This window comes from Eptesicus fuscus, chromosome 22, assembly GCF_027574615.1.
Source record: "Eptesicus fuscus isolate TK198812 chromosome 22, DD_ASM_mEF_20220401, whole genome shotgun sequence".
Lineage (NCBI taxonomy): Eukaryota > Metazoa > Chordata > Mammalia > Chiroptera > Vespertilionidae > Eptesicus > Eptesicus fuscus.
The window spans coordinates 14,953,196-14,965,850 of NC_072494.1; the positions used below are offsets into that span (position 1 = coordinate 14,953,196).

General features: G+C 43.4%; 1 protein-coding gene and 1 non-coding gene across 11 annotated transcripts in view; one reads left to right on the plus strand and one right to left on the minus strand.

Moving 5' to 3' along the window:
• The first annotated feature begins 276 nt into the window (after nt 1–276).
• On the plus strand, nt 277–378 carry LOC114227838 (U6 spliceosomal RNA). Its single transcript, XR_008555236.1, has one exon. It is a non-coding gene; the product is annotated as a U6 spliceosomal RNA (small nuclear RNA).
• A 993-nt stretch (nt 379–1,371) lies between these two features.
• TPM3 (tropomyosin 3) overlaps nt 1,372–12,655 on the minus strand; it is a 29,796-nt gene continuing 18,512 nt past the window's right edge. For 4 of the 10 annotated variants that reach the window (XM_028131516.2, XM_008155760.3, XM_008155763.3 and 1 more), the window contains one exon: nt 1,372–2,734. In XM_028131516.2, the coding sequence (XP_027987317.1) occupies nt 2,652–2,734 (83 nt within the window). In that variant the 3' untranslated portion in view covers nt 1,372–2,651. Of the gene's footprint in view, nt 2,735–4,001; nt 4,039–11,837; nt 12,037–12,655 lie in introns of those variants that run through there. The other 6 variants (XM_008155758.3, XM_028131511.2, XM_028131521.2 and 3 more) reach the window with 3 other exon arrangements.

Sequence of the window (12,655 nt, forward strand, 5' to 3'; positions counted from 1 at the left end):
TTCTGCACGCCCCACACTGGGGATTGAGCCCACAACCTGGACATGTGCCCTGACTGGCAATTGAACTGTGACCTCCTGGTTCATAGGTCAAGGCTCAACCACTGAGCCACACCAGTTAGGCTAAGAGCACTTCTCGTTAAGGGTTTCAGATTCCATTCCTGGTCAAGGGCACATGCAGGAGGCAACCAATCGATATGCCTCTCTCACATCAATGTTTCTCTCTCCACCCCTTCCACTCTCTGTCCCCCTTCCACTCTCTCTAAAAAAATCAATGGAGTGCTCGCTTCAGCAGCACACATACTAAAATTGGAACAATAGAGATTAGCATGGCCCCTGCGCAAGGATGACACACAAATTTGTGAAGCATTCCATATTTTTCTCATTTATCCTATATAATAAAAGCCTAATATGCTAAGTGTCTGGTCGACTGTTCAACCAATCAAAGCATAATATGCTAAGGCCGCTCAACTGCTCACTATGACGTGCACTAACCACCAGGGGGCAGTTGACCGGTCAACCAGTTGCTATGACGTGCACTGACCACCAGGGGATAGATGCTCCGACTGGTAGGTTAGCTTGCTGCTGAGTGAGACAGGCCAGACATGCCCAGGAGCTCCCCGCAGTCCCTCCCCGGCTGGCCAACCTCCCACCCCTATAGTGCACCGGTGGGGTCCCTCGGCCTGGCCTGCACCCTCTCGCAATCCAGGACCCCTTGGGGGATGTTGGAGAGCCAGTTTAGGCCTGATCCCGCAGGCCAGGCCAAGGGACCCCACTGGTGCACGAATTCGTACACTGGGCCTCTAATGGATAATAAAGAACATTATAAACTGATGAACAAAAATAGATACAGAAGCAGAGCAGCATCGAACAGACTATCAAATTACAGCAGGAAGGCTGGGGAGGTTGGGTGGGGAGGTAAGAGATCAACCGAAGGACTTGTATGCATGCATATAAGCATAACCAATGGACGCAAGGTAGTGGGGGGTTGGGGAGGCCAGGGGAAGGTCAATAGGAAAAACGAGGAGACATATGTACTACTCTTTAGAATACTTTAAGCAATAAAATAAAATCTTAAAAAATCAATGGAAAAAAATCTTCAGGTGAGGATTAACAACAAAAAAGGATTGGCACATGATTTTTTTCAAAATTTCCCTTTACCTGATAATACATGTTATCTTTGTTTTACCGTTGTTATATCAGGACATAACAACTAGGAACTCAGAGCTGAGTTTCGAACCCCGTTTTGGTATGCTATGTCCTGTTGCTACCACCTACAAAGATCTGATTTTTAGCCCAAACCTCAGTTCCTGTGGAGAAAGCACACTTGGATTAGTAAAAATAATAAATAAATAAGTCAAGTAGGTCTGGAGGTTGGAGGGACTGGTTCTTTATTTTAAAAAGATACTTATTCAATTTTCAGTATCAAAACAGTTGCACTATTGGTCTCTTTCTCCCAATTGGCCCCCAAAGGGACCACACCAAAGGAGAGTACATTTTAAGCCATTAAGCTGCAGGATGCGCTCCTAACAGACCTCACGGAAACCGCACTGAAAACGGGGCATTGGGGGCATTGGGGCGGGAAAGAAACGTAAAGATCGGCACACTGCCAGCCCAGACTGCAGCGAGCTCTCTCAGCCAGTGTGGCCAGTGTGTCCCAACCTCAAAGAAGCCAAGTTTCAAAATAATACAAAATTTAAAAAGTTTTGTACATAAACTATTCAAGATTTCTCCAGCACTAACTGGTACAAAGCACAATGAGATGGCACTTTTAGAGACAGCAGCTTCAGACCCAGAGGAGGGTAATGAGATGAGTTCCATTTGGCTAAATCAGTGGCAAAAACATAATTTTCTTTCTTTCAAGGAGGCAGGAGAACAAATAATTGGTCACTTCAACAGAAGGGGCACATGATCCATTTTGTGAACCATTGGGGAAAGGGTAGGGATGGGACAAGAATTTGGTCTCTGACAGAGAGGTCTCAAGCCATTTTAATTTGGTCACTTCTGATGAAAAAAATAAGTTGCCCAAAGATGCCTTAAAAGCTGAAACCTAAACATCACTCTTTTTTTGGGGGGGCGGGGAAGGGAGGAGCTAACTCCTCCTGGAATCACCTTTTCAATTTGGCTAGCACTCTGCACAAAGGAATGGTTCCCCAGAGAGGAGCCTTTCTCTGGGCTCTGTGTGGCTCTCGGTAAGGCAGGCCCATCCTCTTTCGCTCCTCTATGGAGAGGGCAATATGGATTAAGCTGAAAAATTACCTCCTAAAAGTGAGAAAGGGATTAGGCTGCTGCTTGAGAACTGTGGAATTATTTGGAATGTTTTACAAATGGTTGCCATATCAACAACAAAAAAGGTAATTACAAAATGTGTACATCACAACATGCTTTTAAAGACACTTTGCATTGTGCTCACATTCCCTTAAATGTTGTTCCCAAAGGTGCTCAGCCTCTAGCCCAATCAAAATCTCTGAGGGGAGGCAGAGACAATTTGGCGAAAAAGACGCGGGGGGGGGGGGGGGGGGGGGCAGTGAAAGGAGAAAGCAGCCTTCCAGTTAAAGATCAGCCCTCAGTTTAAAGGTCAGCTTCAAGCAGGCTGGCCTCAGGCGGAGTCAGGGTCAGAGGGAGGAGCAGCGGCAGGGCGGGACTGGGTGGCTCTACATCTCATTCAGGTCCAGCAGAGTCTGGTCCAGCATCCTTTGTGTACAGAGGTGTTCCTCTTTGGTGCATTTCAGTTTATCTAATGGGGGTAAAGGAAGAGACATTAAAAACCAGAAGTAAATCTCAAGGTCTCCCCACTCTGAGAACTGCTCCTGTTGCAGGGAAGCTGCAGACTAACAAAGCAGTTGCCTTCTCAGCCAGAGTGAGCTATTGCATCACTTGGTTTTGCAGGGCCGCTGGCTTGCCTACTGAAGTTGCAGGCGCTGCTGTGCTTCTGGGGGAGTTGGGAACCTTATCAGTCATTTCCTCTACTCCCCACACCCAACAGCCATATAGCTTTCAGTCCCCCAAAGGAGGCAGCCTTAAACATCACCATCAACTCCTTTAGGCTTTGCCCAGAGAACAATGGCTCACTGAGGTTTGGCCACTGAGAATAAGGATGGGTATATTTCTACCATAGAAACATTAGGATCTCAACATGAAAAGAGTACAGAGGGATTCTCATGAGCTAGAGAGGAAAGGAATAATTGGTGGGATAAATAAAAGAACCCCCACAGTTAAGTAAAATACTCTAAAGAAAATAAAGCCAAGAATACTATCAAACATACACGTGTAAGCAAAACCTTAAGATTTTTGCAGTGTTTATTCAGAACTAGCTTGTGACACAGTTAGTTAAAATTAAACATAAAATGAGGAAAAAGCAACATGGAAAATGTCAGGAAGAAAACTAGCAGCTGGACATCAAAGAGAATCTAATCTGCCCAGAAAGCAATCCTCTCTGACTGCTCTAGGGAGGTGGGAAAATACTCAAATCTTTAACTCGGGGAAGGTGATGGCACACAGACCTATTAATATCCCACACCCTTTCTTTTCCTTCCCTTCCCTTCCCTTTTTTTGCATCCAGTCGGAAGGGCCCATCGCTGGGCCTGCAGATAAAGCAGTTACAACATCTTGTCAAGTCATTCCTTTTATTGTTAGAAAACATCCATGCAAGGGGAAGTATCCTACAGTCAGTGCACAAGTGAAAGAGCAGCAAGGGTGGAAAGCAGAAAACTCTCCCAAGTTTTCTCACTTAACCTCTCAGGCCTCTCCATCACCCACAACCTCTTGAAAAGGGATAGAAATGCAGTATTAAACATTCCTACTATACAGGAAGTCAACAATATTCTAACCGCCCCAATTAGAAAGCAATTTGCTTAGGGCAACTTAGTAAACTTTAAAAAGACAATCAGCTTTGTGCTGGGGTCCAGGTCAGTGGTGTGAGCAATAAGCTCGGTTTAATGGGCACCAGGGAGCCCTGCCATCAGTCACACAGATCATGCAGCGTTAGCTTCAGCTCATTAGAAAGCAGGCGGTTTCGCTCAAGTTGGCTGTAGAGACGCTCTGCAGCAGCGACAGGAAGGAGAGAAAACAAGAGGAGAGGAGAAAGAGGAGGAGAAAGAAAAAGGGAAGGTTAGTAGAGTACCAGATGTAAATCTGAGACTTTCAACTAGCTGGCACACATGACATGCATCTGTAAGGCAGAATGGATGCAAGGACGATTCAGACAGAGGGCAGTAAGAGTCAGTCAGTTGATGGAAAGACTAACGGAGGAATAAAATAAAACTCAGACCAACAAGTTGGAAGGACATTATGAGGGGGGAAAAAAACACATCCATAGTATATATTCCCTGGGTTGAGAAACGGAGACAAGTGAAACAGGGCAGAGAAAGGAATACAGCTCAAGTATAAGAAATACATTTATAATGATGAGGTTTGGAAGGACCAAGTGAACAGTTGAACATTTTTCTGTAAAAGCATTTAATACACCATTATGAATGGTAGATTGGGACAAATATCCCTATACCCACTCAATCCTACACTTTCTAATGCTTCTTGTTGTAGGCACTGGAATAGAACTATCATAATGGTTTATTCAATCAAAATCCAACTTCCCTCCTTTTAAAAACAAACAAACAAACAAACAAAAACACCCCAAACCTGTTAGAGTTAACAGTGTGCTCAGGGCCAGGGAAGTTGAATTACTGGTACAAGCCAATCAAGACTATCCTATTCTAGTTTTTTTTTCAGATTCACTTGCAGCTAGGGGTGGTCATGTGATCCAGTTCTGACCAATGAGGTATAGATATTAATCTGCTGGGAGTTCCTGGGAAAATTTTAGCTTCCCTTCTTGCCTTTGAATATGGTTGTGATGGCTAGAGCTACATAGTCCAACCTTAGAAGACCAAAAGAATCACACTAAGTCCAGCTATATTAGACCACAGTTGCTCAAGTCTAAACTTTTATCCTACCTAATAAAATAGTAATATGCAAATTGACCGCACCCTTGCTACGCCCAAGCCACGCCCACCAGCCAATCAGGACGAGTATGCAAATTACCCAACAAAGATGGCAGTTAATTTGCATATGCTGAGGGAGGGAGGAGTGAAGACTGAAGACAACTTAGAAGGAAGAGGGAGGAAAAGCGGAAAGCAAGGTGGCTGCCAGAGGGAAAGCCCGGGCGGAACAGGGCGGGCGGCAGTGGCGAGCGGGTGCAGGTGCAGCGGCCGCAACGGCCGCTTGCAGGATTCTTCCTGCAAATGGGCTACTAGTTATGGAATAAAAATAAACCCCATATTTATTTTAGCTGCTGTTTCCTACAACCCAAGCATTCCCGATACAAGTAGTTAAGTGCTCAAGTTCCTTGGCTTTGTCTGGATTTTCTACTTGGAGCACACCTTAAAGAGGGGTATGGAGAATCCAAATCCTGCACAGGGGTAATGGACATTTGTATCAGCCTCTGAAGTTCATGTAAAGTTTCTTTCTGTTTTACAGTCTGTTTCAAAATTGTCTAAAGATGTCACCATGAGCCCTGGTCAGTGTAGTTCAGTGGCTAGAGTGTCTGCTTGAGCACCAAAGGGTCTGTCTGGGGTTTGATTCCTGGTCAAGGGCAAGTACCTGGGTTTCGAGTTCGCTCCCCCACCTGCCTTGGACAGGACCGTGCAGGAGGCAACTAGTCGATGTGTCTCTCTCACATCAATGCTTCTGTTTCTTTCTCTACCCCACACCCCTTTCCCATCCATTCCACTCTCTCTGAATAGCAATGGAGAAAAAATCCTCAGGTGAGGATTAACAAAAACAGACAAAAAAGATGTCAACATGAAAAAGATACTTTTATGCTCCCAATAATACTTTCCACTTTATATACACTATCAAAACAAAAAGCATAGCCCTGGCCAGGTGGCTCAGTTAGTTGGAGCATCGTCCCACACACCAAAAGGTTTCGCGTTTAATTCCCAGTCAGAGTGCATATGAGAGGCAACAGATCAATGTTTCTCTTTCTCCTTCTCCCCCTTCCTTTTTTTTTTTTCTTAATTTCAGAGAAGGAGAGGGAGAGAAACATAAATGGAGAGATAGAATCATTGATTAGCTGCCTCCTGCACACGACACATTGGGGATCAAGCCTGCAACCTGGGCATGTGCCCTGACAGGGAATCAAACCCTGATCTCCTGGTTCATAAGTCAACACTCAGCCACTGAGCCATGCTGGCCGGGCTCTCCCCCTTCCTTTTATTGTTATCTTTTTCTTTGGTATTTTTTACTTCCCCCCTTCCTTTTAAAATCAATAAAAACATATCCTCAGGTGAGGATTAAAAAAGAAAAATAAAATAAGCATATATGTATAAGAAGATCCTGGTAGATGGAATATCCCAAAATAACAGCTTTTAAAAATTTTATTTATTTTTTTTATTTTTTTTTAAATATATTTTATTGATTTTTCCAGAGAGGAAAGGAGAGGGATAGAGAGCTAGAAACATCGATGAGAGAGAGACATCGACCAGCTGCCTCCTGCACCCCCCCACCAGGGGATGTGCCCGCAACCAATGTACATGCCTTGACCGGAATCGAACCTGGGACCTTCCAGTCCGCAGACCGACGCTCTATCCACTGAGCCAAACCGGTTTTGGCAAAAAAAAATTTATTTTTTTAGAGAGAAAGAAGGGAGAGGGAGAAACATTGATGAGAGAGAACCATCCATTGGCTGCCCACTGTACAACCACTGGGGATTGAGCCGGAAACCCAGGCATGTGCCCCTTTTGGGAATCGAACCTGTGACCTCTCAGAGCCACACCATCCAGGACAATAGCTGCATTTTTTATTATTATTATTGATTTCAGAGAGAAAGGGAGAGGGAGAGACAGAAACATCAACGATGCAAGAAATTCATTGATCAGCTGCCTCCTGCACACCCCACACTGGGAATCAAGCCCGAAACCTAGGCATGTGCCATATGCCCTTGACCGAAATTGAACCTGGGACCCTTCAGTTCGTAGGCCAGTGCTCTATCCACTGAGTCAAACCGGTTAGGGCAACAATAGCTGTATTTTAAGGGGCAGAAATAAGCCAGTGGGTCTCAATATAAGTAAAATTGCCCTTTCCCCCCAGAGGACAATTTGGAAATGTGTGGAGGCAGGCTTTAATTGTCACAGTAACTAGAAGGCCATACAGATATTTACTGGGCAGGGGACAGCAATAAGTAGAATTGTTCTGTACACCCCAGGATTATCCTGGACTAAATAAAAAACCCACTATACTAGTCTATAAACTCCATGAGGCCTAGAATTGGACCTGTCACGTTCACTGGGACACCCCTGACACATAGATTCCATGTGCAACCTGACTCCCCTGTAGCATCCATATCCAAGTTAGTTAGTGTGACTCCCACTGCCGTCTTGGATCGAAGGTGTAAGCAGAATCTTATTCCTTAAAACAGTCTGGTCAATGAGGGTTTTGTTCCATTTAGGGGAAAAATAAATAGAAGTGGGAGCATTTTATTGCTTGATTAATTCCCAGAACGTATAGTTCCCTTAGAATTGCATGAGGTCAGAAAGACAAATGTGGTTGTTCTCTCACAAGGAACTCATTTAATAAGTTTTGTGTTTTTTTTAATATATTTTATTGATTTTTTTACAGAGAGGAAGGGAGAGGGATAGAGAGCTAGAAACATCGATGAGAAACATCGATCAGCTGCCTCTTGCACACCTCCCACTGGGGATGTGCCCGCAACCAAGGTACATGCCCTTGACCGGAATCGAACCTGGGAGCCTTGAGTCCACAGGCCTACGCTCTATCCACTGAGCCAAACCGGTTTCAGCAATAAGTAAAGTTTTTAACTCTGCTATCTCTAGTGGCTAAAAATTCAGGATCAGATACCAGCTCATTAAAGCTCTTGGTTCCCTGATAACAGCAAAAGAAAACAAACCAAAAAGGCAACCCGGAGAGTCCATTTGGTCTCATTTCCTTTTAGCCGTGCCTAATTAATTAGAGAACAATCTCATGAATACTGGGCATCCTTAGGCTTCGTAGTCTGAATTAGGTCAATTTCATTCAGTAACAGGAAAGGGCTGAGTAAAGGGAACCACATCAGCTTTAAAGCCTCAAAGCTCAAGGAACGAGGGAGAACAGATTTTGCTTTTGATATTTTTTACCCCACCCCAATGTAGAGATTGGGGAGTATTCCAACAATACTACAAGAAAGGAAAAGAAACTGAGATATGGCTGCCTAAAATAACAGGTTAGAGCCACCCGTCAGGTAACTTGGGGTTTAGCCATGTTTTGTTCATCGTTCCAACAGTGGTAACGAGGAACTAAAGAATACACATTATCAGCCTGTGGTTCTTTCTTAGAAATTAAGAGGAAAAAGTTAAGATGTCAAGCACTTTACTCTGAGATTACCAATGATGCCTGACCCCATTCCAATAGAAGATCCAGACTTAAGCATTACAGGATGGTTTCTGCCAGGACACAGAGTATTAAAGAATGAATTTAACGTAACGTTTCAAATTTTACTCAGCTGCCATGGCTTGCTGGTCTCCATCCTTGATCACACCAGCCATGTCCATGGAGAAAAACAGGAGCTCCCAGGATTAACACTTCACTTTTCTCATTCCCATTCTCTCTTCTTTCTTTTCTAAGAAGCCCCTCTGTGCCAAAGTCAACTCCTTCTGCCCAAATACTAAAACATCTAGGAATGTACTATCCAATGCAGTAGCCACTAGCCACATGTGACTGTAAAATTTAGATGAAAAGTAATAGAATTAGAAATTTAGCCCCTCAGTAATATTAGCCATATTTTGAGTGCTCAACAGCCATATGTACTAGTAGCTAGTGTCTACAATACTTTCCACCAATTCACTTTATTTTCTCTGTGAAATACGGCTCCTCTCCTTGCTCTTAACCCTTTGCACTCGCTTGCTTTTTTCTCGATTCCTTTATTCTAATGCTAACCGTGTCGAGTCACACTCGACATCCGAGCGCAAAAGGTTTTAAGGAGCAAAATGTACCCTTCAAATACAGTATTAATGACAACGTCCCATCTCCAGTTAATTTCCTTCTTAACCGGTTGAAGTTGAGAATCATTGGAAACCATCAGCCCTGAACTTCATAAAGTATCAAGGCTACTCATTCTCCTTTATCCCTCTAACCAATTCCATTTGGCTTCCTCATCTACAGATTTTTCTCTTTGCTTAATTCTTCTTTTTACATTTACAATTGTCTTTTAAGGTTCTAAATCCTTCCATGGCCTAAACTGCTTGTCACTCTATGGATTCCCAAATCAAGCCCCAGGATTGTTTCACCTGGAAACTGGACAGTTGTTCAGACTTAGAGTCTCTACCTTCCACATGTTCTCCCTGCACCTACACCGCCACCATTTTCCCACGCTCAGGACCAGTCCTTGGCTTTTCCTCCTCACATTCAGTGGCTAGGCCCTGCAAAATACCCATCTTCATGCCATCTCCTCACCACCATCACTCTAGTCCAGACTATTATCCCTGGGAAAACTGCAATGAACTAACCCAGTATTTCCCGAAGTGTAGCACAGTCACTGCTAGTGGAGGTGAGATGTCAAGCAGTATGCATTGGTGAATTTAAAAAATTTTTATTATCTGTATTTCTTTAATGTGCAATAGGAAACATAGAAGCACACATCAAACCTTTGATTTCAAGTTAGAATTGTGTCGAGTAAGAATAAAACAAATTTGAAACCAAGAGTAAATTTGAAGAAAACAATGTAGGCAACAAGTGAATATGGCAACTCCCCAAGTGGTATGAAATTTGGGAATCATTGTCTCCATGGATCACTTTGATAATCTGCTTCCCTTCCAATATATTCTTAACTCAGCTGCCAAATTAACCCTTCTTATATGCTATGCAGACCACAACACATCCTTGTTGGAAATCTCCAGTGTCATCCCCATTACCTAGAAAATAAAATTAACCCCCGCCCAGCCTGATTTCAGCACACACCTATCCCTACTGTCTAAATCTACCTTTATAGATATTGTGTTCTTCCCATCTCTATCTATGCCTTTATTCTTTTTCTTCTTTTTGACTGAAATGTTCAATGTCCACTATACCTCAACTAAAGTCTGCTTGTCAAAAATCCAATCTTTGGAACCTAATAAAAATGAAGAGTCGAGTTTCAACATGTTTATTAAATACCTAGTACATGCCTCCTTTCATCTTTCCTAAACATCCCCACAGGAATCATTACCTCAGTACCCCAAAAGCACTTTATTTGTGGCACTTATCACACATCATTTTTGGCTATACACATATATTCTCTTTCCGACTAGATTCTGAGCAACCTGGGAATAAGGATGGTGTCTCCATCTTTGATTACTTCTGTCCCCACCTTAATACCCTGTGCATAGAAAATACCAGTGTCAGCTGAATAAATGAATCTGTACCTTAATTTCAAGGGCTATGGCAGGAAGAAATGGTACAGACAGAAAAAAACACACAAAAAAGACAAACCCTAATTCAAGTATCAGGTCAAAGAAAACCTCTCTACCTGCCTGTATCTGTTGAAAAGAAAAGCCGCCCTGGCCAGTTTTGCTCAGTGGTTAGGTCGTAGGCCTACGCACCAAAGGCTCTCGGGTTCGATTCCCAGTCAAGGGCACATGCCTGAGTTGCAGGTTCAATCCCTAGCCCTAGTTGGGCACCTGTGTAAGGCAACCAATTGATGTCTCTCTCTCACAGTGATGTTTTTCTCTTTCTCTCTCTCTCCCTCCCTCTTTTCTACTCTATTAAAAAAAGCAATAGAAAAAATATCCTCGGGTGAGGATTAATAAAAAAGAAAAGAAAGGCATATTTTGCCCTGGCTGGCGTGGCTCAGTTGGTTGGAGCGTCATCCCGTACACCAAAAGGTGGCGGGTTTGATTCAGTCAGGGCACATACCCAGGTTTTGGGTTCAATCCCAGTAGGCACATGCAGGGGAGGCAACCAATTGGTTTCCCTCTCACGTCGATGTTTCTCTCCCTTCCTCCTCTCTCTAAAATAAATTTAAAGTTTTTTTAAAAAGAAAAGAAAAATTTAAATATATACTTTGCTGAGAAACCAAAACACTAAATGAGTAACACTTAGGTGTTTAAATAAGTATAACCGAATACCACACCATCCAGATCGAATCACCTCTGGTGTGTAACTGAAATTCCCAAAATACTGGTATTTAATTCCATACTGTAAACCAGGAACAATTTTACTAGCAGAACTTTATCCTATGAGTGCATGAGGAAACCAATACCACCCTGTGCACATTATTTGAAATAGGCATGCTTGATTGTGTTAGTTTTTCTGATAATCACTTATCACTTGTCTCATAGGAGGAGACAAATGGTAATAAGCCTCAAATATGCAAGAAAGATTTCAGGAAGAAAACATGAAACTGTTGAAAATTCTATCCACCATGTACTTTTCTGTGACTTGGGATGGCCAGTTTTAATGGTAACATAGTTGGGTCCACCGAATGTTTTGAGGATGCACCATCTGAACCACTGGCAAAGGGTAGAAAATGTGTATTGGAAGGCACTTCAATGGACTCCCGACCTTAAGCAAAGGAGGAGAACCTGAAGAGAGGATGGAACATTCCAGGCGGCATGACTTAAGAACTGCAAGTAAAGGACTTGGATGATCTCATTCGGCTTAAACAGTAAGACTAGAGGCTCCACTACTAGACCACCATTCTGGTAGACTCAGATCAGGAGAGTTTAAATGTCAAGAAAAAATAGACACACACAAAAGTGGCTTTGATTATATAAGTCAGAGGAGGGAGAGCCTACGATAGCTGCTCCCCACATCACACCCCCAAGGCTTTCTCAGGGACAGCAGCAGCTTTGTCAATGACACAAATGCAGGGTGGCTGAGGCTTCCAGCAGCTGAACATTTTAATTTGGGGTGGGGTGGAAGAGAATACATAAGTTGCTTTGTGGCCCCCGCCCATCCTAATGCCTTGGGGACCAGCCAGGCTGATCCAAATGGAATCCAGAGTGAGAGTGGGGCGTTGGGTTCCCCGAGGAAAGGGGGCAGATCCAGAACAGAGCAGAAACGGTGGCAATTTATCTGTATGAAAAAGTAAGGAGACTCTAGGTGAGAAGGACTAGCGTCAATCTACACAACAAGGTGGGAGGAAGGGAGCAGAGAAAAAGGAACAGGTGGCAGTAGGAATGGTAAAAGAGAGCCAGACACTATAGCCTGAGTCATTTGGCTTCTTTTCAGGGTTAGTGGGAAAGATACCAAGAGGCAGATTAGCATCAGGACCAGGGATCCACAGCAAACAGGTGAAGTCCCCAATAACTCTTTTGGTGCTTTTTACTAGCAGGCTTGCTCTGGGACTAAAATTTGGGAATCAAATTCAATTTGTAGGTAAACTTGATTATTTCCAATTATGAGTATTTCCCCAGAATTTTATCAGGGCCCAAACCAAATACACCCAGGAGGTCTGAGTTCTGTTATGTATTAGAACCCCAGTCACTGGTTCTCTGGGCCCTATTTCCTTAGTCATATGATGACATGATTGTACCTTCAGCAGTATCCCTGCTGAGAAAACTAAATTTGAGGAACAAATAGAAAAACCATAGTGTTATAATGAAGGGGCTGTGAATAAAAATTACATGTAGATCAGGGTTCTACCACTGATCCAAGATTAAATGCCTCCCCAGCTTTTGCCAACAAGTAACCA